This window comes from Tachypleus tridentatus, chromosome 6 (genome assembly GCF_004210375.1).
Source record: "Tachypleus tridentatus isolate NWPU-2018 chromosome 6, ASM421037v1, whole genome shotgun sequence".
NCBI lineage: Eukaryota > Metazoa > Arthropoda > Merostomata > Xiphosura > Limulidae > Tachypleus > Tachypleus tridentatus.
In genome coordinates, this window is record NC_134830.1 from 18779264 (window position 1) to 18804716 (window position 25453).

Sequence of the window (25453 nt, forward strand, 5' to 3'; positions counted from 1 at the left end):
AGTGGGATTGACCGTCACATTATAACGCCTCCACGGCTGAAAGAGAGAGCATGTTTGGTGCGACGGGGATTCGAACCCGCGACCTTCGGATTGCGACTCGCGTGCTTTATCCACCTGGACCTAGTCGCAATGACATATGTACTAATACATTTTAAACTAGTGTGTGTTACGGTGTTGTTTATAAGAAGGTTAGACACTTTTAGAATTAAGTAAAATAATATTGAAAATTAAAAATGTTGAAGTTAAATTCATTTTTAATGGACAGACCCAACATGGTCAGGTGGTTAAGGCACTCGACTCGTAATCTGAGGGTCGCAGATTCGAATCTCCGTCACACCAAACATGCTCGGCCTTTTAGTCGTGGGGGCGTTGAAACGTGACGGTCAATCCCACTATTCGTTGGTAAAAGAGTAGCCCAAGAGTTGGCGGTGGGTGGTAACGACTAGCTGCCTTCCCTTTAGTCTTTCACTACTAAATTAGGGACGGCCAGCGCAGATAGCCCTTGTGTAGCTTTGCGCCAAATTCAAATTAAACAAAACCAAGCGTTTTTCATGGAAATATTTAGGGTTATATAAAATATACTTTAATACCTTAATTCCAGATGTAATTTAATTATTATCCTTCTATAGGTTTCTTCAAATAAAAACTGAGTATAAGATAGTGTAAATAATTATAACGACTTTCATAGCTTAAAAGGAAACATAATGTGTCAGAATACTTTGTAATTACGGTATGTTACACATCATAAATTCAATGAAAGTGTATTAACAAGTTCACAATAACCGTTAAATAACGTACGACTGGTCAGTTGTCATATTCTGTTACACTAATTCATTTTTTACTGTTTATTTTCTATTTGTATTGTTACTACGACAACAACAACTACACAATGGGCTAGCTGTGCTGCACCCACCACGTACGTTATCGAAACGCAGATTCTGACATTGTAAGCCTTCAGACTTACCGCTGATCCGCTAGGGATGGGGGCTGTTTATTCAGTTCCTAAGTACACCTTTATCAGAAGGTGAAAAGTTCAATATTCACTTACTGGCCATACAAATTGCCTTGTGTAATATTTGGTTAAAACTGAATACATTTATATCAAATGTTCTTTTTTAATGACTAGTAGTTATAATGTTAAGTTTGAGGACACTTAAGAACTTTTGTTCAGCTATTTAATCAATGTTTTGGTGTTACTTAACCACCAATTGCCATAATATAATTTCCTTGATCTGTTGTTTCTCAGATGTTTTCTAGGTGCAATCGGACTGATGGTGTTGGTTGGCACAAGTTTTGACCTCCTACATCGAAGGCAGTTGAAAAACAAATTGCACATTCAAGGTGAATTACAATATATGAAGTTTTACAAAATCGTATTAAACTCATTAAATAGTTCTTAAAGCAATGTAGTTCACCTTATTTAACAAAGTGAGTTCAATAGGTTGGCAGTAGTGTTATGTTAAAGTTTACAAAGATTGTATAGATTATAATCAGGAAGTTTAGCATCAATATTGCGCGGTAGGGAAGTGCATCACTACTGTGGAAAACTGTGTCCTACCAAAACTGCTTCATTGCTTAGATGCTATATTAACGTATATAAAATATATACTGGTTGGACTCTTCAATAAATTGCTACAAACTTGAAACTTTCCCCAAATACTGTCGCGTATGTCTAGATCATGAGACCAAGACAGATAAATCTGAAAATAAGAAAGAAAGAGACAGAACACCCCAACTATTACAGTTACGAAAACATAATTTACATCACTGCTTTTCATGAGCTCGATTCTCTGAATGGTCAGTAGCTAATGTAATAAGTTGCTTGTCTACATTTTTTACCAATGAGAAATATTTTTAATGTCCATAAACATTTTCTTAGCCAGATGGTTAAGGCGCTTAATTCGTAATCTTGAGGGTCGCGAGTTTGAGTTCACGTTACATCAAACATGTTCGCTCTTTAAGCCGTGAGAGCGTTGAAACGTGACGATCAATCTCACTATTCGTTGGTGAATAATAGCCTAAGAGTTGGCGGTGGGTGGCGAAGGCAAGCTGCCTTCCGTTTAGTCTTACACTGCTAAATTAAGAAGGCTAGCGCAGATAGCTCTCGTGTAGCTTTGTGCAAAACTCAAAGACAAAAAAAAAACAAACCTAAACATTTTCTACCTAATGCAATAACTGAAATATGTTATTTAAAAGTGAACTTTCATCATCTACAACCGTTTTTAATTATATATTCAAGACGATTCATTTTAATTTTGTACCATTATATTAACTGGCGTTAATTTTTAGTTCGTACTTAAAAGACATAGAAACAAAATGAGTAAAGCTCTCTTAACTCGTTTTCGACAGTTTTGCTGCGGATAAAACTAATTGTTTTATATTTAGAGAATGTTCGACTCTTTGTTCAAAAAAGAAATGTTTATTTTAAGCCGGTAGCTACACGGTGTGATATATGTGCGGTGCTCACCACGGACATTGAAACCCGACTTTTATCTTTATAAGCCCTCAGAGCTACTGCTGAGCCATCAAGATGCTTACCCAAAAGGTTTTGCCTCTTTTGTTTTGGCATTTAGTATCTTCTTGAGGAAGTAAGACGTGCTTTAAATTAAAACCCTACGATTTTCAGGGGTTTAGTCAGAGCAAGGAAACCCCACTTATACTTTCTCGTCATTGGGGCAACTATCTTCTTTTGCATCACTAACCTAGTCATGCTTATAATTGTTTAAAAGAAACCTAAATAATATATTTTGAGTAAAAGGATTTACCAAACTAGGTAACAAAAGAATGAGTAATTGGAATAAAGCACAAACCTACCTGAACAAAAAATATATATTTATAAATTCCTAATGTTTTGAGAATTTAACAGTTCTCATAATTTAGGCTTATCGATCTATCAACAGTGTTCTTTAAATTTCATAACGCTAAAATCGAGGTTAGATGCTCTCGGTGGACACAGCGCACATAGCTTATTATACACTGTTGGTCAAAATCTTAAGGCTAATGAACATAAAGTAAAAATATGCATTTTGCGTTGTTAGACTCAACCACTTATTTGAGTAGAGCTTCGAAAGATGAAAATAAGAAAAGGGAAAATAAAAAACTTTTGTAGCATTTAGTAGGGAAAATGTGAACACTATGAAATTAGTCTAAATACTAGCTGGTCTAAAGTTTAAGACCATACCAAAAAGAATACCTATACAGGGTAGGAAATGCCCAACAAGAGGTCTCAGTAGTGAGTTGCACGACCGTCATTGCAAATAACTTCAAACATTCGCTTTGGCATGAATACAAATGACTAAATACCATTACGTGTTTACCGATTAATGATTCGTTTCAGTATGGTCTTAAACGTTTGTTCAGCTAGTACTTAAGCTAATTTCATAGTGTTCACATTTTCCCTAATAAATGTTACAAAAGTGTTTTTATTTTTGTTTTCTATTTTCTAAAATTCATCTTTCGAAGCTCTACTGAAATAAGTGGTTGAGTCTAACAACGCAAAATGCATATTTTTTATTTATGTTCATTGTCCTTAAGATTTTGGCCAGCAGTGTACGTTCTTGCGCTTAGAAACATCAGGGGTCGCTAAAACAGTATTACACACTTTAAGTAAACTAGGCCACATGATAAATTACACCACAACTAAAAACTTTAAAACTTAGATAAAACCAGTAAAAATGGTGTTAAATTGATCTGCACATAGCAGATCTAGTTATTATTGTTTTCAGTATCTTCCCAGGAATTGCCCCTGAGTGGTTCATTGGTAAGTCTGAAGACTTATAACGTCAAAAATTGGGTTTCGATATCCGGGATAGACACAGCACAAATAACCATTGTGTAAATTTGTACTTAAAAACAAACAAACGATTTCCAGAAATAACTCTAGTTTGTAGGTTATCTCATTTAAACAGAATTCTGACATTTTAAAATCTCAATATATGCACGTTCTTCCAAAGATACATGAGAAAATTTACCTTTTATTTTTCTGTTGTTGAGTTTGGTTTGTTTGTTTTCAATTTTCGTGCAAAGCAACACAAAGGCTATCTGTGCTAGCCGTCCCTAATTTAGTGTAAGATTCAGTGTAAGACTAGAGGGAAGGCAGCCAGTCATCACCACCCACCAACTACTCTTGGACTACTCTTTTACCAACGAATAGTAGGATTGACCGTCACACTATAACACCCCCACGGCTGAAAGGACGAGCATGTTTGGTGCGACAGGGATTTGAACCCGTAACCCTCAGATTACGAGTCGAACGCCTTAACCCACCTGGTCATGCCGAACCCTGTTGTTGAGTTTTTAAAGCTCTGAATATGTTAACTACATATATATTTCCAAAATATTACAAGTAGTAAAATAAAGAATGCTGTATTGGCATTATTTAGAAATGTTATTTATAGAATCATGTAAAATATTTTTTTAACTCTTAATACGTGTATAGTTCACTTAGAAACCAGCCTTATATATGGGGAATGCGACAAAGAGGTTCTGAAATACTTTTCACAAGGGGCAAAGACAGTCCCAGCGGTTTTTTATTGCAAAAATTGGGATTTTTTGTTGTCTCTAAGGAAGTGTTTGTATTTAAAAGACGAGTATATCCATTCTCAAATCAGGTTTTTGTAAATGTCAGATCGTAGTTTTCATGCGTGACTTGAACAAAAGTAAAATATTTTAATTATTAATAAAAGTGAAATATTTTAATTATGTGTTATTGATTCTAAACAACACCAGATTCGTGAATAACAAAAAAAAAAAACGACAACATAAAATCGAAAAACGCAAAGAGATAATCTTTAGTAAAAGTCTACAGATTTACAGCACTAAAATCAGGAGCTCGATTCCCCTAGGTGGACTCAGCAGATATCCCGATGTGGCTTTGCTATATGAAAACACGCACACTTTAATAACAGATATTGTGAAAACTGCTGTAAAGGTGGAGAAAGAAGTCGCTGGTGGCTCAGTGGTTAACCATAAAGTTCGGTTCTGGAGACAACAGACTAAACATACGTAGCATGTTGCCTACCTTCGTATATTATTTAACTGGTAAAAAAGTATGTCTTATTATTACATCAAAACAACCGATAAAATACGTTTGGCTTAAACAGTGACTTGAGAGTTAGTTTTAGCGTATGGCTGTTTTAACCATTTCTTTATGTTTATGTATGCAGTTCGTACTGTACTAAGTATTGACATTTCTGATACTACTATTTTATTCAAAGCAAAAAATAGCATATGCTTACGAAATACTCGTAGGTCTTAAAGTTGTGAGATTAAGAACGAAAATATTCGATGGTGATTCAACGCGTTTCTAATTCGCATACTTCAGGCATTGGCATGTTTGTTTTCTTGCATATTTTTCTATGACAATAAGCGCATCTTAGAGTAGTTACATAAAATGAATTAGGCTAGCTTTTAACTTTTAGTTCTGTCCGATGTGGTTAGCACTAAAATTCAGTAGTCACTGTTGGGTTTTGCGTTTAAAACAAAAGTTTCAAAATTCAATAACAAATTGGCTGAGTTTATAACGCAATTTAAAACGTGCATAATATATTTTCTAGGTAATAGCAGAAACCCTTGCCGATTGTCATTGAAAAAGGTAGTTACATCTTTTTCAATCCTCAGCAACACTGAACGTTTGTTCTGCACCATAAGCTGCACCAAAAACTCTCTTGGGGCCCTTCATGGTATTCGTTTCCTGTCAGCCTTGTGGGTGGTTTTGGGGCATACCTATTTTCTAGGATCACAATCAACTTACAGGAGATATCGTGAGTATTAAGTCTCTGTGCTAATTCGTTTATTATTATATTCACGGTTATCCTTACATTATTTACATGATAACGATTCTGTAACATTCTCAAGTGTTAAAACGATAGATAATTTGGATTGAAGTCTGTTGTTGATATTACTTTACATTTTTGGCATCATTCTTTCTAATGCATTTTAATGTATGTGAAAACTACTTCATGTGGATTGGTTTATTCACAAACGTCACTTGATGTAGATTGGTTTATTCACACACGTCACTTGATGTAGATTGGTTTATTCATACACGTCTCACTGATTTCGTTTTGAAAGTCTGAGATTTTGGAATTTTTACTTGAACTTCGTATAGGAGGACTCCTGGCATTTCATGATTTTGGGAATAACTTTATTTTTGGGATTGTTGAGAACTTTACGGTGGCCGTAGACAGTTTCTTTTTAGTAAGGTAAGTCACTGTTTTCAAGGTCTCATAATCATCTATCATTTGTAGACGCAAATCTCAAGATTCTAAATATTTGTCTATTTTTTTAAGGTTGATCATGAATGATAAATGTTGACTTCAATAAATCACTGTTTAATAGGTTTAGGTCAAATTCATTTAATTATCTAATGAATTATTTATTTAGGTTCTTTATACGTTTGTAATATTTACTGATTTAATATTTGTAATGAAGACCCAACATTTTAGTCGTTACAGTTTCAAACATTGTTGAACATTTCTAATAATTGATAAAAAAAGCAGATTTTCCATTTAATGTTGAAATCTGGTTCTAGAATCTGTGTAACAAACTTCTGTTGAATCTATTTTTAATAGCATATGCACATAATTCAGCTCTTCCCCAAGTAAAAAAATTACTAATAATTTAAATTCTTAAAATATTGTGTTTAATTAATGATGTGTTAAGCCAACAAATACATTGCACTGTTTTTGTTTTATAATAGATTATACACAATTAATAACTTTAAATCAAAGTAACATTCCACTAAACTAGCTGTCCCTAATTTAGCAGTGTAAGACTAGAGGGAAGGCAACTAGTCATCACCACCCACCGTTAATTCTTGAGCTGCTCTTTTACCAACAAGTAGTGGGATTTACCGTCACATTAAAACTCCCCCACGGCTGAAAGAGCAAGCATGTTTGGCGTGACATTGATTTGAACCCGCGACCCTCGGATTACGAGTCGAGTGCCTTAACCACCTGGCCACGATGAGCCGCTGTCAAAGAGAAAAGTATTTAAAGAGGCCTTTCAATGTTTATTGTTCAGTTATACATGAATCGTATGTTAATTGTAATCTATTTATTATTATCTTTTTTTTCAGTGGTCTTCTTCTTATTTATTCTAATTGGAATAAGTTGGAGAAAAATATTGGCAAACTGTTTCCGATTCATTTCTGTATTCATAAAGTCTGGCGGTAAGTTAAGCTTTAACTGCTATAACATGAAAAGCGTATTACGTAGTTGCGAATAGCTTGAAACTGACTTAAATTGTAATTTAGATTTAGAAGTCAAATAAATATTGATAACTATTCAATTTATGATACTTTCCAACAAGATTGACTCACACAGTTGTCTTTTTAAACACATATATACAAGCAATATACAGTAACATTTATTACAAATAATGATCCAGCTATGAAAATTTTAGAAACTTACAAACAATAGTGAGTCTTGTATCTGGTCTGGAACTTTCTTGATATCTTATCGAGGGTTTACGATAAGTGAATTACTTTTGAGTTGATATAGATACAATTAACTTAAAACGAAGGTAGCTAGCTTTGCGTTCTTCATTGATCACACGCCGAGTTATCCACCACTGAAGTTATATAATGTTTTCGTAAAAGTACTAATTTCCGATGTGAATCCTCTGAAGTTATATGGTTTGCAACATTTGAAATCTATAAAAATTTCTAGCCAGATGTCTGAAGTTCACGATTAATAAGCGTTATAACAATAACATTTATAGCTTTCGAGGCCTATAGCACACCAACTACAAAACAAAAAAAAAAATATATATATATATATACTGTCTCTTGGCGCGTCGTGTTGATTATATTATTAGACGTAAGTTTCTCAAAATTTTAGCTTATGCAACAATATAGGCGACCCACCAATACCTACGTACACACATATATTATTGATTCTTACACTCGGGAATTTTATACAAGTTTAGTAGATAAGTGGGAATTTTGCAATTTTGAGTTAACAGTATAAGTTACGTACATTTCTGAATATACATTTAACTTAAAGAAATAGTGATATTAAAATAGATACATTATAGTAAATCCGTCACAATTAAAACAGAAACTGTCTTATTATGGTATATAAAGCTTTATATTTGTGAAGTGTTATCTACTGATCGGTAGTTTGCATGACTCACATGACAATAACACTAATAATAGTTTCAAGTAAATCTTTTTTAGTAGAAAGTTGTCATTAATTTAAATGTGATGCGATGTCACACAAACTTCCGATCAATTAAAAAACATTGCTTACGTGTTGAAGGCTTTCGTTTTTCTTCTTGTACAACAGGCCTGTAGAATTAGATGTTTGTTGTTTTTTTTGGGGGGTTGCTGAGAATTTCTTTTGCCTTATACTAGAAAAGAAAGTCCCATGCTGGTTCAGCGGTTAGTCTACAAATTCACAACGCTCAAATAAGGGGCTCGTTCCCCCTCGGTGGACAGAATTGATAGCTCGATGTAGCTTTGCTATAATAAAACACAGACAGAAGAAGAAAAATAAAAATTCGGGCTTAAATCATTAATGTATCCGAATTCAATGAAGTAACATATATATGTGTGTGTGTGTGTATACAAATACAGTTGATCAAAAGTTTAAAATAAACTTTGAAATACTTATAAATTAAGCATATAAACAGTGGAAGGTGGTCAGTACGGATGAACACTTTATTTCCAAGGCTTTCATATTTCACCAGTATTTGCGTGTTTATTTATTTTTAAGCTTAAGTTTTATAAATGTTGTTGTTTTTTTAAATTACCGTCAAGTCATTAAAAATTTCTAATAAAAAACTCGATCTCACATCCACTGCGCATGTCAAGGTGATATTTTGGGATATTTGTCCTTCGTATTGTATAAATTTAAACTGCCACTTGTTCTGACTGTCGAAATATAAACTTCTAAATCAAGTCATTAAAAATTTCTAATAAAAAACTCGATCTCACATCCACTGCGCATGTCAAGGTGATATTTTGGGATATTTGTCCTTCGTATTGTATAAATTTAAACTGCCACTTGTTCTGACTGTCGAAATATAAACTTCTAAATCATCTTATTTTTGACTATTATATTTATTTGTAAGTTTTAATAGGTATAACTGAATAAACAAAATGATATTATGTGTTATGTCTGAGTAACAATTTCCACAATATTTATATAAACTATATTTTAATGTGATTCTACTTTCATAAACATTGTTTTTGTGTTGTTGTTTTGTTTTTTAAATTAATTAGAATTGTTTGCTAGCATTCTTAACAAAAATATGAAAATTATTGTTTTAAAGTTGTCGTTACTGTTATCTGCTCCTACAGATAATTAGATTGTAATGGATAGCATGGTTCTTATCCTCGGGGTTATGGGCTTACAGGTTATAGTTGATAACTTGATTCTTATCCTGTGGTTGATGAGCATTGATATTACAGATTGTAGTGGTTAACTCGATTTTTATCATGTTAATGAATTACAGGCTCATAGATTATAACGGTTAACTTGATTCTTACTTTGTACTATTCAAGTTGATAACCAGCTAGCCATTAATAGTTAACTTAACTAGATACCTTTTACTACAGTTAACACTTTACACAAGATCGGTGGTCACTATATTCAACCTAACGCCACTTCTTTCTCTTTTTAAGAATGACGCCAGTGTACATGCTGATAGTAGGCTTAGCCATTATTCTTCCGTTGCTCGGGTCAGGACCTTGGTGGAATGAAACTATAAATCCCGAATATGAAAACTGTAGAAATTACTGGTGGAGAAACCTTTTGTTCGTCAATAACTTATTTCACGTAAAGGAACTGGTAAACTTACAAATTGTTGTTTTTAAAGAATATAATTACGAAGATACTGAAACGATATGTCACTGTGAATCATAAAAATTAATCAAACTTCTCAACAGTAGGTATACAATAGTGGGATTTATTGTAGCTTAAGTAATTCAGTAATCAAACTTCTCAACAGTAGGTATACAATAGTGGGATTTATTGTAGCTTAAGTAATTCAGTAATCAAACTTCTCAACAGTAAGTATATAATAGTGGGATTTATTGTAGCTTAAGTAATTCAGTAATCAAACTTCTCAACAGTAAGTATATTCACATGAGTAAACTTAAATTTATTAGCTGTTTAACAAAGTGTTGATAATACCGTTCATAATGACATTCACAGATTGAAAATATTTCATTATATTGTTTCATAATGGAAGCAGTATGGCGCCTTTATTCCTACTTATATCTTTGTATGTTTTCTTCAAGATTTAGTAACTAAGTAATAAAACTGAGTTTTGTTTCAGTTCTAATCATTGCTTTATTTGATTACAGTGTATGTTACACACTTGGTACATGTCATCCTATATGCAAATTTATTCAGTGTCACTAGTAACCCTGCTCCTAATATACCGGTAAGTGAATGAATTGCCCTTGTAAGATTTTGTAACTTGTACATTGTAAGTGTATTATACTTCATATTTCATTTGTCTCACAATATTGTTTTCACTTTATGAATGGCGTGAAGTTTCAACACAAAAATTGGGGCTTATAGTTTTCGTGGTGTTATATAATTTTTATCGATTTCACCTAAGATTTGATACATTGTGATTTCAATTCGAAAATCCCTTACAATCAAATATCTAAATCGTTTCTTTCGGAAAATGTATCATTTATGGAAAGGCGAAGTTAAATCAGGTAAAAGTTTGTAAAAGTACAAAAAAAAAAAAACCAACTTACGATGCATTATAACTTCTTAACAAAATTTACAAAAATAATTAACACAAGTTCCATACTGACGAAGCACCTCGCTTTATATAACAATAAAAATTCACATGACATAAATAATTAAGTGAACTTTGGTCTAAGCTCCAGTACGCCAAATGGTCATCTGTAGTTTTTTTTGTTTTGAATTTCTCGCAAAACTACACGGAAGCTAGTTGCGTTAGCCGTTACTAATTTAGTAGTGTAAGACTAGAGGGAAAGCAGCTAGTCATCACCACCTACCGTCAATTCTTGGGCTACTCTTTTATCAACAAATAGCTGAATCGATCGTCGCATTATAACGGCTCCATTATAACACCTAATATATTGGCTTACCATATATTGTACGACAACAACTTTAACGTATTCTAAACCATACAATAAAATTTGTAATGGGACACTTCGTTCTGTACAATTATAATTTTTTCTGAAGAAGTAATAATTAACATTAGTTTCAGTTTCTGTTCTTCAGAAAAGATCTAACTACAACATATTAAATGGAACATTGAATATTAAATATTTATTAATAAGTTATTTGTAAATCCCATACCGTGGATAATTAACATCCTTAAATCATAATTCTGGTTCAAAATAATCTCAAATCGAACTTGCCTGTTATATATTGTCAACTGTGTCGTCAAGAGTATTTTTATAAATTTAACGGAACTGGCATGGACAAGTGGTTAAGACACGTGACTTGCAATCTGTGGGTCGCGAGTTCGAATTACTGTTCTACCACATATTCTCGCACTTTCATTTGTGTGAGGGTGTTGCAATGTTCTTTCACTCCCACTATTCGTTTCTAAAAGAGTAGCGTAAGAGTTGGCGGTGGGTGATGATGACTAGCTGCATTTCCTCTTGTCTATCACTACCAAATTAGGGACGGCTAGCACAGATAACCTTTGTGTAGATTTGCTCGAAATTGAAAACAAGCCAACCAGTTCTGAATTCAAATCGTCACTCGAAAACAAACAGAAACCAGTCAGTAATTAGGTCTTAGTAAAACAAAAAAACAATCAGTAATTAGGTCTTAGTAAACTTGTAACTATAGAACTGACTGGATTCAGAGATTTTGTAAATTTATCTCACTGTTGTTAAATATCTTTTCATTAAAATAAAAGTAAGAAAACGTAATAAAAACGACACTAGATTTTTTATAACTAACTGAACTTATTAAAATACGCATAAATTTATTAAAAGAAGAAAAAAAATTTAAAATAGAAAATGGTTTAAATTTCTCTCAAAGTTACACGAGGGTTATCTGCGCTAGCTGTTCCTAATTTAGCAGTGTAAGACTAAAAAGAAAACACCTAGTCGTCACCACTCACCACCAACTCTCGGGCTACTCTTTCACCAACGAATAGTGGTATTGACCTTCACATTATAACATCCCCACGACTGAAAGGGCGAGCATGTATGGTGTGGCGGGGATTCGAATCCGCGACTCTTTTATTACGAATAGAATGCCTTAACCACCTACCCATGCCGGACCAAATAGAAAATGACTATTTATATCGTCTTACTGAAGTCTGAGCTACCACCAGGAGGAAAAAATCCTTAAAATACTACCGCTCAATAAAATTTAACTAAGTTTGTTCGAGGTTCAATCCCTATGATGGGCACAGTGCATATATTCCGTCGTTCAGCTTTGAATTATGTATAATGCCAAAATAGTTCGAAAAGTGTTGTACCTGTTGTATCTATTTAGTCACCACTTTAAACGACTTGACTTTATACCGGAACATTATAAAAGGTGGAATGTAAGTTGTACATTAACCAGAAATAACCACCTTATTGCAGAAATTGTCTTATTTTTTTTGTTGCATAATACTTCCGGTATAACTTTATTTCAGGTGTTATTAATTACAAAAAAAAGATAGGTATCTGTGCGTAGTTAAGTGTTGTTTTAGCGTTAGGAAATAAGTTATTTATAAAGCAATTTGTTCTTATTACTATATTCTAGAAATCTATAATCTGAAACAAAAGATACATAGTTGCGTCTAAAATTGTTTGTTAAGTAATTCACTATAGCATTTATTTTATTATGTATATTTTATAGTACAACTTATAACATCAGTTTACATAATTATATAAGTAGATATGTTTATTTAGTGGTATGCGTTCAGTTATATAGTATAGGAATGTACATTAGAAAAACTGTAAGTTTTTCCATTACTTGTTGATATAACCAATTAAAACTTGATAGTGTTGAAATAAGACGGATAAATATAGTGTATATTAACATTAATTTAATCTAAATTTCAGCTGGCCAGTGTTAGGATGGATTTGTAATTTGCTACTGCTGCTAGGTGGCGCTGTTTTGACAGGTGTTGTCACATATTCATATAATCTTCCACCAGCGACTTTGTTTTCAGTTGGATCTTACAAGTAAGTACTAGCTTGTCTTTTTTATATAAAACATAGGCACCTGCTCAATGTTAATACATTACAAAGCACATTTGTCAGAGTCTTTAAATGTATTTGTGAACCTTATTGATTCATATCTTACCCAAAACTGTTAGGTATCTATCATCTAATTCTTGCCCGCCTGTGGGTCATTGGTAATTTACGTCTTACAACTCTAAATTCCAAGGTTCTATTCCCCATAGCGTACATAGCATATTGTTTAGCTTTGTTCTAACATATCAACAGACCTTACCCCCGTGTAGTTTCACATTTCAAATTCAAAACAAACAATGTATATAAAATTATTGTTTGTTTTTCAGTAAAAGTTGTCTATTTTGAGAGAACGGAATATTCTTCCAGTTTTAAAAATGTTACTTCTGTTCGACTCAAATACACACACCATATATATATGTACATATATTTATATAATTTTTTTAATTTATCAAATATGCAACTGAAACACGGATATTTTAGAAAAAATATATATACTACCGTTGTTCCTACCCTATATAACATTGAACAAGTATGAAAAAAAATAGATGGATGGATGTTGCGTAATAACTTGTTATAATATTTAAAGACGTTATGAAGAGATAATGACCCTTGTATACATCAAACCGTATTCTCACGTTGGAGCATTTTGTGTTGGAGTTGGTCTGGGATACTTTATCAACAGATGGCGCTCTATACTACTCACTAAGGTAAGATAATATTCGATTGTTTGTGTGCTTTCTGAACATATTAATTTTCCAAATTTAATATGTTAATCCAACATGGTTTGACTTTAAAATAATGTAAAAAATAATGTTTGTTTTGGAGAAACACTCTCTTGATTTGCTCAAGTTGTAGTTTTATTTAATCCTAAAACTAATTTAAGTGTCCACGGCAGTGCTTCAGTTCAGGATGAGTGTTTTTTTCGTTTGATAATAGAATAAACTATATGAATTACTTATTTATGATCTCAGAATTATTATTATTTTGTTCTGTTGTAGCGTGACTCATATATAATTTAAATATTTATACTTACTATATTTTGTAATAACATAACATATGATGTTTAGAGACAACAAGGGGCATATTGATTCATCGAAACTCTCCCATCCTCTCTACTAAGCTAAAACTATTAAATAAAATAAAAATATTAAAGCATATCCCTTATCATTCATATAGTTATCAAGTTTTATTTTGATCTCGCTTAAATTTGCTACCTCCACAGCATCTGAAGGTTCTGTTGATTTCTCTGTTACAGAAATAAAATTATCTTAGCTGAAGATGACTCCTACCCTGCCAAAATTTATATTGTGATCCCTTGTCCTATCATTCTTACCAAGAAATATTAAAAAGATAAGGCATCAACAGTATCAAACCCATCTTAAATGCGTCATTCAGATCGACCTAACTTTTCTTTATTTCAAGAGAAAACAATTTCGGACATCTTAACCTCTCTTCGTTTCATAATAGGCACCATTCTAGTAGCCTTCATTTAAACCCTTTCCAACACTTCAATCTCATTTATAAGATCAGAAACTCAAGGTTAAACACATTACTATAAATCGGGCCTAACCAGCGACCTATACAATTATTTTGTAACCTCTTTATACTTATATTCAAAATTTATGTAGATATAACCTAAAATCTTAACTGCCCTACCATTAGCAACAGCACACTGCTTGGAGACTTGAAAAACGTATCAATCACTTCACGAAGACCCGTTTCATTCATGAAACTGTTAAGGTTATTCCCATCCAAATTATACTTAAAACTCAAATTAGGGTAACCCACCTGTGTTGTTGGGCATCTATAATTAAAACCCAACTGCTATTTATTTACCCAACTCACTAAATGATCTAAATAATTTTCTAAAGCAGCAACATCCTCACAGCTAGCAACAACCAAGACCATAATATCATCAGCAAATAACAGTTTTCAAGCAGGATTATTTGGAGGTAGCATGTAGTTAAGTTAACAAAATAGCCTTATAACAAAAATGTGGTATGAAAATAGAGTTATGGTTGAGTAGACAAAAGGAAATTTGTTTGAGTTTTGCCAATACTTGTTGATGTATTATATCAAAATTTGATAGCTGGGCTTTAACAATCGAATTTTAGATATAAAATTTTGTTTGGGACAGAAACTTGAGAAAATAAATCGACCATAAAATAAAAATAATGTAATTAATGTTTTATATATAGCCAATGAAATGTTTGGAAAAATTATATTTTTATTTTATTGTCTTTTTATTTCTTTAAATTGACTTATTTTCGCTAAGAAACAGTAAATAATGATTAAAAGGTTAACTAAAAACAAGGGAAAAATTGATCATATTTTATAACCACTATTTGATAATACCTAATCAAAAAATTTAACATTAATTAGTCCTAGAATATTCAACGTTTTTCTCTTATCTTGGTTAAGTTATTCTCTTATCGTGATTTAGTTAACTAGCTGACGTAACCCTTAAAATGTTTGTTTGTTTTGGAATTTCGCACAAAGCTACTCGAAGGCTATCTGTGCTAGCCGTCCCTAATTTAGCAGTGTAAGACTAGAGAGAAGGTAGCTAGTCATCACCACCCACCGCCAACTCTTGGGCTACTCTTTTACTTACGAATAGTGGGATTGACCGTCACATTATAACGCCCCCACGGCTGGGAGGGCGAGCATGTTTGGCGCGACTCGGGCGCGAACCTGCGACCCTCAGATTACGAAGCGCACGCCTTAACGCGCTAGGCCATGCCAGGCCTATCATGTTTGTTTTATTGTGATGCTGTAAGATATGTAACATCATAAAAGTTGTATAAACAAACATATCCTTCAATACTTCTTTTCTTAACAGAAACTTCAAGTGCTGGGATGGTCCTGCTCTACTTGTTTATGCCTGTTAACACTATGTGGACCATACCAATATAGAAGAGGCACACCGATGCATCCTGTCCTTACTGCAGTCTATGCAGCTTGTCACAGAACAGGCTGGGCTCTTGGAGTCAGCTGGGTTGCTTTTGTCTGCATTTCTGGATATGGAGGTAAAGGTTTACACATTAACTTTCACCTTACTTTTATATATAACTTTAGAAAACCTAGTGCACAATACAACTGAAGCGAAAACAAACTAGTACTTGTTTTACTTTGATGACTAGTGACGACTGTGGATTGTTTGTTTTCCTGTTATTTATAGATATAAATAACTCTTATTTATCTACATGCAGTTCAGCCTAGATATTGGATAATTTATTCACCTTCTTTATGAAGACTTTGAGTGATGATTTGTTGTAAATCATTTTGAAATAAACAAATGCAAATGAAACATGACCCTTAAAGAATGCTTCCACAACTGAGGTTTAAACAAATAAAAAGTAATGTGGTAAATCAATAAAACACTGTCTAAGAAAAAAGACGAGTGTTGAGAATAGTCGTAAACCTGGAATCTTAACTGCATGCGAACACGAACATCTATTTATCTCTGTGTATCCTTTTATGGATTAGTTATACACATATTTCGAGAGGCTTAATCAACATAAAATTCTTTAAACAATTTTAAGAAATTTTGTGCTTTAAAAAATAGGTATTCTCTCACTGATATTAATAGATAATTTCACAGAACAGATAACTAGTTTTTAATGTCAAATCTTTGTTATTAAGCACAAAGCTACACAAAGGGCTATCTGTGCTCTGCCCACTAAGAATATCGAAACCCAGTTTCTAGCAGTGTAAGTCCGTAGACTTACCGCTGTGACACTGGCAGGTAATGTCAAATCTAAAGTCTCTCGCTAGTACAGCGGTAAGTTTACGGATTTATAACGCTAAAATCAGGGGTTTGATTCCCCTAGATGGACTTAGCAGATAGCCCAATGTGGCTTTGCTATAAGACAAACATGCACTTAAATCTAAAAAGAAACGAATCCCTAAAGTAAGATAATTATTATATGAAAGCTAATAATGATAAGATTGGAATAAACTATAATCAGAATATTCATATCCTTTAAACGATTTTCAAGTAGATTAACTTTGCATTAAATCCCAAATGTATAGATGTTATGTTTTGTTCAATAGGTTTTTAGTTGTCTCACATTTGGCGACAAAGTATATTTTGTTTACTAGTTTTAGGACTATTTGTTGCATTCAGGTGTTATGCGCATGACCTTCAACCATTTTAACAGCCACCAATAAAATGCTTAAAGCTTTTGAGCTATAATATAAAACAAATAATTAAATAACAATTTGCTTTCTGTTGTTTCTGTTTGTTAACAAAGGTGTCTCAGTCATTTCGATGCTGCTATTGAAATGTTAGATTCTTTATTCGAATCATACTTATAATTTCCACTGCCTTAATTCTTTAGTTCAACATAATGTTCCTTTGAAGGATATTGTCTCTTGTGGGTTTTTCAGCAGATAAATCTTGTTTCCGTACAAAGTTCTTGCGCTAATTTTGGTATAAACCAGGTAATATAACGTGACAGTTTTGTACTGATACTTACCTGTGTTCAGTTCAGAACTTAGCAACCCAAGATGAGTTCTGCTTACACTGATAAGATTTGTAAATTATTACGAATATTCTTTAAAATGATGGTTTGTTGGTCGATTCTCGTAATTTATTTGAACTAAGTTCCGTGAATCCTAGCAGCTACGTTGAAAGTAGTTTGTTGAAATATCTACTTCAACACAATATAATTTGTGTAATGTCTTTTTAGGTCTCGCTAAAAGACTGTGCCATTTTTCATATGGCGGGCTCTAATGAATATCCTTTGTCGTGGAAAATAACATGTATATAGTTTGTACTGAAGAACATCTCTGGTGGTCGGTATGGTGAATTCTGGTGAACATCCTTGGTCGTTATACGGAACACGAGTATGTTGGGCTCTAACGAACATCCTTGGTGGTTGGATAGAACAAACAGTTAAGAATCCATTCGATATGTACTGTAGTTTTTCATTTCTATATCCTCCAATAGATGCTTGAAACCCTTTTTGGTTTTCTGCGTAATAACAGTTTTATTTCGTTGGTTCAAACGACGTTTGTCGGTTTGTATAAGGTATACAAATATCTCAACGAGAAACAGAAGTATCAACTTCTGTGCTTCATCAAAAAACAAAAAACATTACCACCTATTTATGTTTGTTTTCAGTTGGGCTAGACACAGATGCAACCAAACTAACAATATTCCTTCGGAAGAATCTAATTTACAGACTAACATTGAACCATTTAGAGTTATTAAAACTACCTATTATTCAATAACATTATATACACCTATTATTATTCAATAACAAACTTTTGATTTTCCTTGTATGTGTTCTGTTGTCTTTACTGAGAACGCCTTCTCTAGCTAAGTAGCATTCATTTTTGCCGATTTAATTATTTTGTAAAAATTTAAATAATATATTTTATTTCCTAACGTTTTTTGCGTGTTTTTAAGCGTTTAAATTGAAAGTTGTTATCAATACTACAATAACATAACCATATTTATCTCCGAGATGAAAGATATAGAAATATATTTGACTATGTTTTGCTATAATTTTCTTCATATGAACAACTGTTTGGCATTGGAATCACTTATAACATAAGTTTAATATATTATTTTTAGTTGGATTGATAACTGTTTTTGTAGTGGCTTAACCCAAGACTGTTAATAAGAGATGACGATTTGTGAAAGTTGCCTGATTTAGAAGAAAGAGCTGAAATAATGATCTTTTCATCAGAACTCAATGGGAAAGCATATGGAACTGTTACAATACGTATTACTTTACCATGAAATTATTCTTAATGTAACTTGATGCAGTACTTATATTTTTCATGACAGTTACTTGAAAAACTAGTACAATCATTGAACGAATAAATTACACTTCTTTAAGAGCGAGTTCGTCTCTGATAATTCTAGTTGCAGCTCATATTTAACACTGTTTTCGTGTAAACGTACAAAATTTCTCTTTATTAAAACTCTTAGACATCTTTTGGTAAAACAATAAATACTTCAGATTCAAAATACTAGATGGCGCTACATATAAAAAGATGACAATTACGTATAATTTAAATAAATCCCTTTCCAGCCTGCTTTTATAATATCTTTGGGTATTGTGTTTACTCTTGCGAAAAGAAAGATAAAGTTCATTTAATTCAAGTTGAAAGAATTTTGCTACTCTATTTAATATGATCTGTGTATATGGATTATTACCTGGCTTTTAATTTCTCTGGATAAAGTGGTCGTTGCTGGGTGCTGAGGTTATGATACGTGATCTAAATACAAACGAAACACGCCAACAGCTAGAAGGCTCTTTAAGACAGCATGGTAAAATGAATCAACGTGTTAGTAATGTCAGCTGAGCTTTCGGGTTGCTGAACTTAATGTCCAAATTGAATATTGAGTGTATCGTATATATAAGCTTGTTTGACTTTGTCACACAAAATTACTGTCTAAATAAAATACACGTAACAAGCAGCTACTTTTCCTTAGATAGCCTTGAACTATGTTTCATGACATTTTGAAGATTACTGTTCATCCACTAAACGACACCAACGGACTTTAACTGTCGGATTTTAATTTATTTTCCATAATTTTAAGCCCAAACCTGCACAACTTAGTTATGCTCACTGTGGGTACTGAGTAGCGATTTTTGTAACATATAGCTAATTTTCTTAATTGTTTCAAGAAGTAAAATATGTACAATTTGGTTTATTAATTGTAAGTGTTGAGACACTATTATAGCGTAATTTATTTATAACGATTCCTGTTTATTTCGTTTCTGTTTAAACGCATTAGTCGGTAATTAATAGAAATCTTGTTAACTTCTCATTTAAACTTTACCAATGTTAGCAATTCGTATTTTGAAAAAGCTATGGTCACGTGATGTATTTGTATCGAATCTGAATATTTCTTAGAAATATGTAAGTTGCACTTATAGGATATTTATACTAACAACGACAAAAATAAAATATTAGTTCATTAAGTTAGTTTTTACCGTTGTCTCGTAGTGGTTCAGTTGGAAGCTCTGAGTATATAACGCTAGAATTTGGAGTTCGATTCCCGCAGCGAACACAGTACAGTTTTACACTAAAACAAAAATTAGCCATTAAAGGAACATTGTGGAATTTTAACTAAAATATTTAAAACAAGATAAATAATAATGATTTTTAGTACAACAATAAATGTTTCATTCAATGAATGAGAAACTATATTTACATTACCCAACAAGTTTCAATCATTAAACTTTGATCATCAAAACCTGATGACTAGAGTTTAGAGGATTACGAAATGTTGTTTAATGTATAAAAGGTTTCTTAGTGATCGTTATCTTATTCTACTTTCAGGAATTATCAACAAGTTCCTATCCTCTAAAATCTTCATACCGCTAAGCAACCTTAGTTACTGCTTCTATTTGGCCCACCCACTTGTACTGTTCTATCGACGTGGATCTCTTCAAGAACGTCTGTTTCTTAGTCATTTCGAAATGGTAAAGCCTTTCACTGCAGAAGGAACATAGAACTGTTCATTAGAGATATTGTATTACACAGAAAGTGTTTGTTTCTTTCTTATTGTTCATTTTAAAAAGATAAAATATCCACCATCAGCATGCTCATTTTCTGTAGAAAACAAACTGCTGTCATCTATAATTTTATTCCGGATTCGTTATAGGTCGTTGTGTCTTTAGAGTTGATAATATTTTCAGAAAATGAAAAATAATTGCATTTATTCCTTTTAAACGTCTTGTCTCTTTTAATTTAAAACAAAATAGCAGCACATAGAAAAGTTGGTTTTAGTTTCCTTGTTGCCTTAAATTATTTCGTTATCAAAATGTTTAAACAGATTGGAATTTTCTTAATGTATAAAATATTTCCATCCTTAGTTTTTACTTGTCTTACTAAGTAAACATTAAGCTCGTTATTTCTCTTTGTCTCAAGTTTCAAATCCAACTAATTAAATTTAAGTGTACGTTCTTCATAATGCTTTCAGCAATTAAACTCGAGAAAATAAACTTTAATTTAGTCTGCACGATAATTTCGGTTTTCAAAGCTAAACTTAAGTCTTCGGCCTTCTCAACATTTTCAGTGATTAAGTTCGATAGGATAAACATACGTCTTTGGTTTTCACGAAGTTTCAATGATCACATTCGCTAGATTAGGTTTAATTAAAGTTTGTTTTTTTCAGATGTACTTGTTTCTCGGGAACACCATTTTTTCATTGGTTCTTTCTTACGTCTGTAACGTCACAGTTGAACAGCCCTTCATCCAATTGGAGTCCCTCACTCTCAGAGCCGTGACAGAGAAGAAAAAAACTATTGAGCCACATTCAACTTTACCAACTAAAGAATATGAGGTAAAAACTGTTAAGGCCCAAGAGCTCACGATGACGTCAGAAAAACTTGACCAACCAAATCACAACCATCTTTCGGTGCAACGAATTGTTTGAAAAACGTATTAAAGAACAAAGTTTTGTTAATACATATTTTATGATATAATACAAGTACTTGTTTAAAACAAAACGTTTGTTGAAAAATGATGTTTACATTCCAGTACATAAAAAAAGCAGATAACGTTTTTTAAATTAATGATAAATGTAACAAATCCTAATTTATTTGTTTTATGTTAAGAAATTATCATCAAATCCAGAAATTTTTTGTAAAATGTTATTTTAATAACAAAATTAAATACAGTTTAGAAACCATTTTAACTGTTCCTCCTGTGTGCACTTTGACTTGAAGAAATAACACAGCAAATCTCGAGTTAGAAGTAAAACAAATTAAAACAACTAAAAAAGTAAAACACCTACCGTTAAACAACTTGAACTATCTGTTTTATCGAAATCTGATTTTTAGAGTTATAGGCTCTCAGTAAGTGTATTTTAACACATTAGATTATCTGGAATTTATCAGATATGATATAATTCATCTGTAACTAATAATATTCAGACTTCCACAAACCGATATATCGCTTTATTTGTTTATTGTTAACTATAAAACTACACAACGGGCAGTCAGGCTGTGCCAACCAGGGGTATCGAAACCCAATTTTTAGCTTTATAAGTCTTTAGACTTATTAATGAGACCCTGGAAAGCTAATATATCGCATTAGTATAGTGAAATTAGACATTTTTTCATTACAAATTAATAACAAAATGTATTCTGATATTTTGGAAACGTTGTATATGTACATATTCACGGTTTCACCATATTCAACTCTTGTTTGTAGCCAAACGTGAGCTAAGCACAGTTTTCATTCGATGTAAATTTTGAATAAAACAGAGGAATAAATAAAGTCGTATTTGTTTGGTTTGTAGGAAACCAAGAAGCATTTATTAATAATATTGGACTTTGAACGTTAAAGTTTGGCTTGTTAACATGGTAAAAGTGATGAAGTACCAAACCTGTTTGTTAAAAGTTAAAGAAGTTAATGATTAGAGAAAGTAAAATATTTGGTGTAAAACTAGTTGTTTTATTAAAGTATCACTAGAAATCTTCCCCTTGTTAATGTAAATGTTGCTGACAGGTCTTCATTACAGAAACATAGTTAGCTGTGTTCAAAAGTTCAGTCTCTTTCTTTCAATAACGAGTGAAAATGGGGAATCTAGAAATTGAACTACACATCACACACAACATTAAACTACACATCACACACAACATTAAACTACACATCACACACAACATTAAACTACACATCACACACAACATTAAACTACACATCACACACAACATTAAAATGCACATCACACACAACATTAAACTACACATCACACACAACATTAAACTACACATCACACACAACATTAAACTACACATCACACACAACATTAAACTACACATCACACACAACATTAAAATGCACGAAACTTCTATTCACTAAAATTTTATATTCTCAATCAAACTGGAACTATGAACACGTGATTGTTCATAAATTTAATGATTGGTGTTTTGTTATTTAAAATGAACTATTATGCTACAAAGAAATGTTTAGTATGTCTGTACTAATGCGTTACATCATATTATCACTGTTGTGTAACTTTATTATTAGTGCTTTTGTTCATATGTAGCTAAGCGCAAAGCTGTACAATGGGTTATGTGTGCTCTGCCCTCCACGAGTATCGAAAGCCGATTTCTAGTGTTTTTACGTCTTGCTTCGTTACTGTATACTTACAATACTTACTATATAGCTACGTTAACATGTAACATATATTTAGAAAAACAAACAGTAGAAAAGACCGTTGAAAATTAATGAAATAAGAAAAGAAAAAAGTTCAAAGTAAGTAAACACGTCTATAAAAAACAATTTTATATTAATTTGCAACTTTTTGGGCAAAAGTCCTTCGTCACACAGTTTTAAACTGTATTACAAAGAAAGAAAGTTTATACAGACTTGTTGAAGAATTATAATATAGATATTCTAAACTATGTACGTACTGCGTGGAACAACAAACACACTGTCATTGTTCAAGCTGTTCTATTTCTATAAACTTGGTCAGATGTTCACGTAATATATCACTTAACTTGCATATAGTTTCTCCAGTATAAAGCATCTAGTGCAGTGAATACAATAAATAATGCACTCCGATGGTGAATTGGCCAGGTAGAACTGGAGGAAGTCGTTAAGTTTGTCGTATAATTGCATGTAAAACAAGTAGTTCGTCCAAACGGACGAGTTCCATTAGTTTATGTTATTAATGTCTTAATTTGGAATGTACTAGACAGCCTTTCTAACTCCTTCCACGTTTGAGGGTGAGGTGGTAAAAATGTCGCGAGATGTGTTGTCTCTTCTCAGTAAGGTAAAGTTGCACTGGACAACTGTTTAGTTAAAGGATGGTATGTAAGGACTAAAGAAATTTTGTAACTATATGGTATGTCGTTAGTGGTCACAGTCAGCTTGTGATACAACGAACAGTGGCGAGTTTAGTCATCTCAACTGTGTTGTTGAGGTAGTTCTGATGTCTAAAGTAACGAGTCGTGTCGTTTGCTTTACTCCTGAAGTCAGCGTTATCGAAGCACAGACGTGTTTCAAACATAGGAACTGTCTCTTAGGGATAGCGTGCTTGCACCATAAGTGATGGAAAGAATTAGAGTGTAAATATGAATGACTGTTAGTGAATTTGTAATGTACGCTGGTAGTAAATGTAGGTGTGGAAAAGTCAACAGTGGCGTCTCTAAAACGTTAACTTTATAACAAGAAATTTGGGAAAAAAATTTAAGAGATGAGCGTCCATCCTGTTCTCAAAATTTGTAGAAGATTCTCGAGAGAAAGAATCAACAATATATGTTTTATTAAAACACTAACATATATTTGAAGATCGTTGCACAGTGAGAGTAATGGAATATTGTTTTGTTTGGTAGCTGCACTCAGTACACTATAAGCCTCGGAAGATATTGTGACAAATGCTTATTAAGCGGAAAAACTACAGATATTTGACCAGGAACATTTATGTATTTCAAGCATTACAAACTTCAGTGAATTAACTGCAGACGTTAATATTTCTACGAAGACATTAGATATCTTCCTAGGTAAAAAGTAAGCTTATTAACCGCGTGATGCCAGCCAACGGAATAGCTAATTAACCTCCCTGTCATGAGACGTGTAACAATATTAACTCAGAATTAATTTGCTTCTCGTGGAACTGAACCCTCAGTTCCACACAAGATAGTAGATTGTTTGTAATAACTGTTATTTTAAATTATATTGTTATTTCTGTATGAAAATATATCTATGTTAAGAATTTTGATTGTTCATATGTTTGTTTCTAGCAGATATACCAGTGTGCCATTGATGAGGGGGCATTGTGTTAAGATGGAAAATTGCGTGTATCAATCTTGTTGGCAAGTATCATAAATGGAACACATATCGATATTTAATTAACTTCTAAACTTAAATTTAAATTTCTTGCTGTTTGAAATCATAACACGAAACATACGTAAGATAATAAATTGCAAGCTTGTGTCCGAGATCTGAATCAGAGAAAAAATTCGTTCTAAATTAAAAGTCAAATCTTGTGTGTGTATGTTTCTCTTATAGCAAAGCCACATTGGGCTATCTGCTGTATACAATGAGGGGAATTAAACCACTAATTTTAGGGTTGTAAATCCGAAGACTTACTGCTGACCCAGCGGAGAACAAGCCAAATCATAATTCGGTTTATATTTGATCATGTCTGATTATCATGGTTTTCTTGAATGGTCCTCCCTCAAACAACTAGAAAAATATAACAAAAGTGAATTGCTTGAAATTGCAAAAATTTTAGAATTAAAGGTAAAAAAAACAATGAGAAAAAGTGAACTAAAAGGCGTATTGTTGAAATATTAGTCGAATATGATTTGTTGTCTGAGGAAACATTGAAGTGTC

General features: G+C 32.6%; 1 protein-coding gene across 7 annotated transcripts in view; it reads left to right on the forward strand.

The window, feature by feature from the left end:
- The window catches only part of LOC143252033 (nose resistant to fluoxetine protein 6-like), a 46967-nt gene extending 24377 nt beyond the window's left edge, over window positions 1-22590 (forward strand). For 6 of the 7 annotated variants that reach the window (XM_076503580.1, XM_076503577.1, XM_076503579.1 and 3 more), the window contains 11 exons: window positions 1247-1341; window positions 5556-5762; window positions 6110-6203; window positions 7079-7171; window positions 9629-9794; window positions 10313-10392; window positions 13007-13129; window positions 13728-13848; window positions 15981-16167; window positions 20444-20586; window positions 21282-22590. In XM_076503580.1, coding sequence (XP_076359695.1) covers window positions 1247-1341; window positions 5556-5762; window positions 6110-6203; window positions 7079-7171; window positions 9629-9794; window positions 10313-10392; window positions 13007-13129; window positions 13728-13848; window positions 15981-16167; window positions 20444-20586; window positions 21282-21542 — 1570 coding nt within the window. In that variant the 3' untranslated portion in view covers window positions 21543-22590. The remainder of the gene's footprint in view (window positions 1-1246; window positions 1342-5555; window positions 5763-6109; window positions 6204-7078; window positions 7172-9628; window positions 9795-10312; window positions 10393-13006; window positions 13130-13727; window positions 13849-15980; window positions 16168-20443; window positions 20587-21281) is intronic. The other variant, XM_076503578.1, reaches the window with a different exon arrangement.
- The last annotated feature ends 2863 nt before the right edge of the window (window positions 22591-25453 follow it).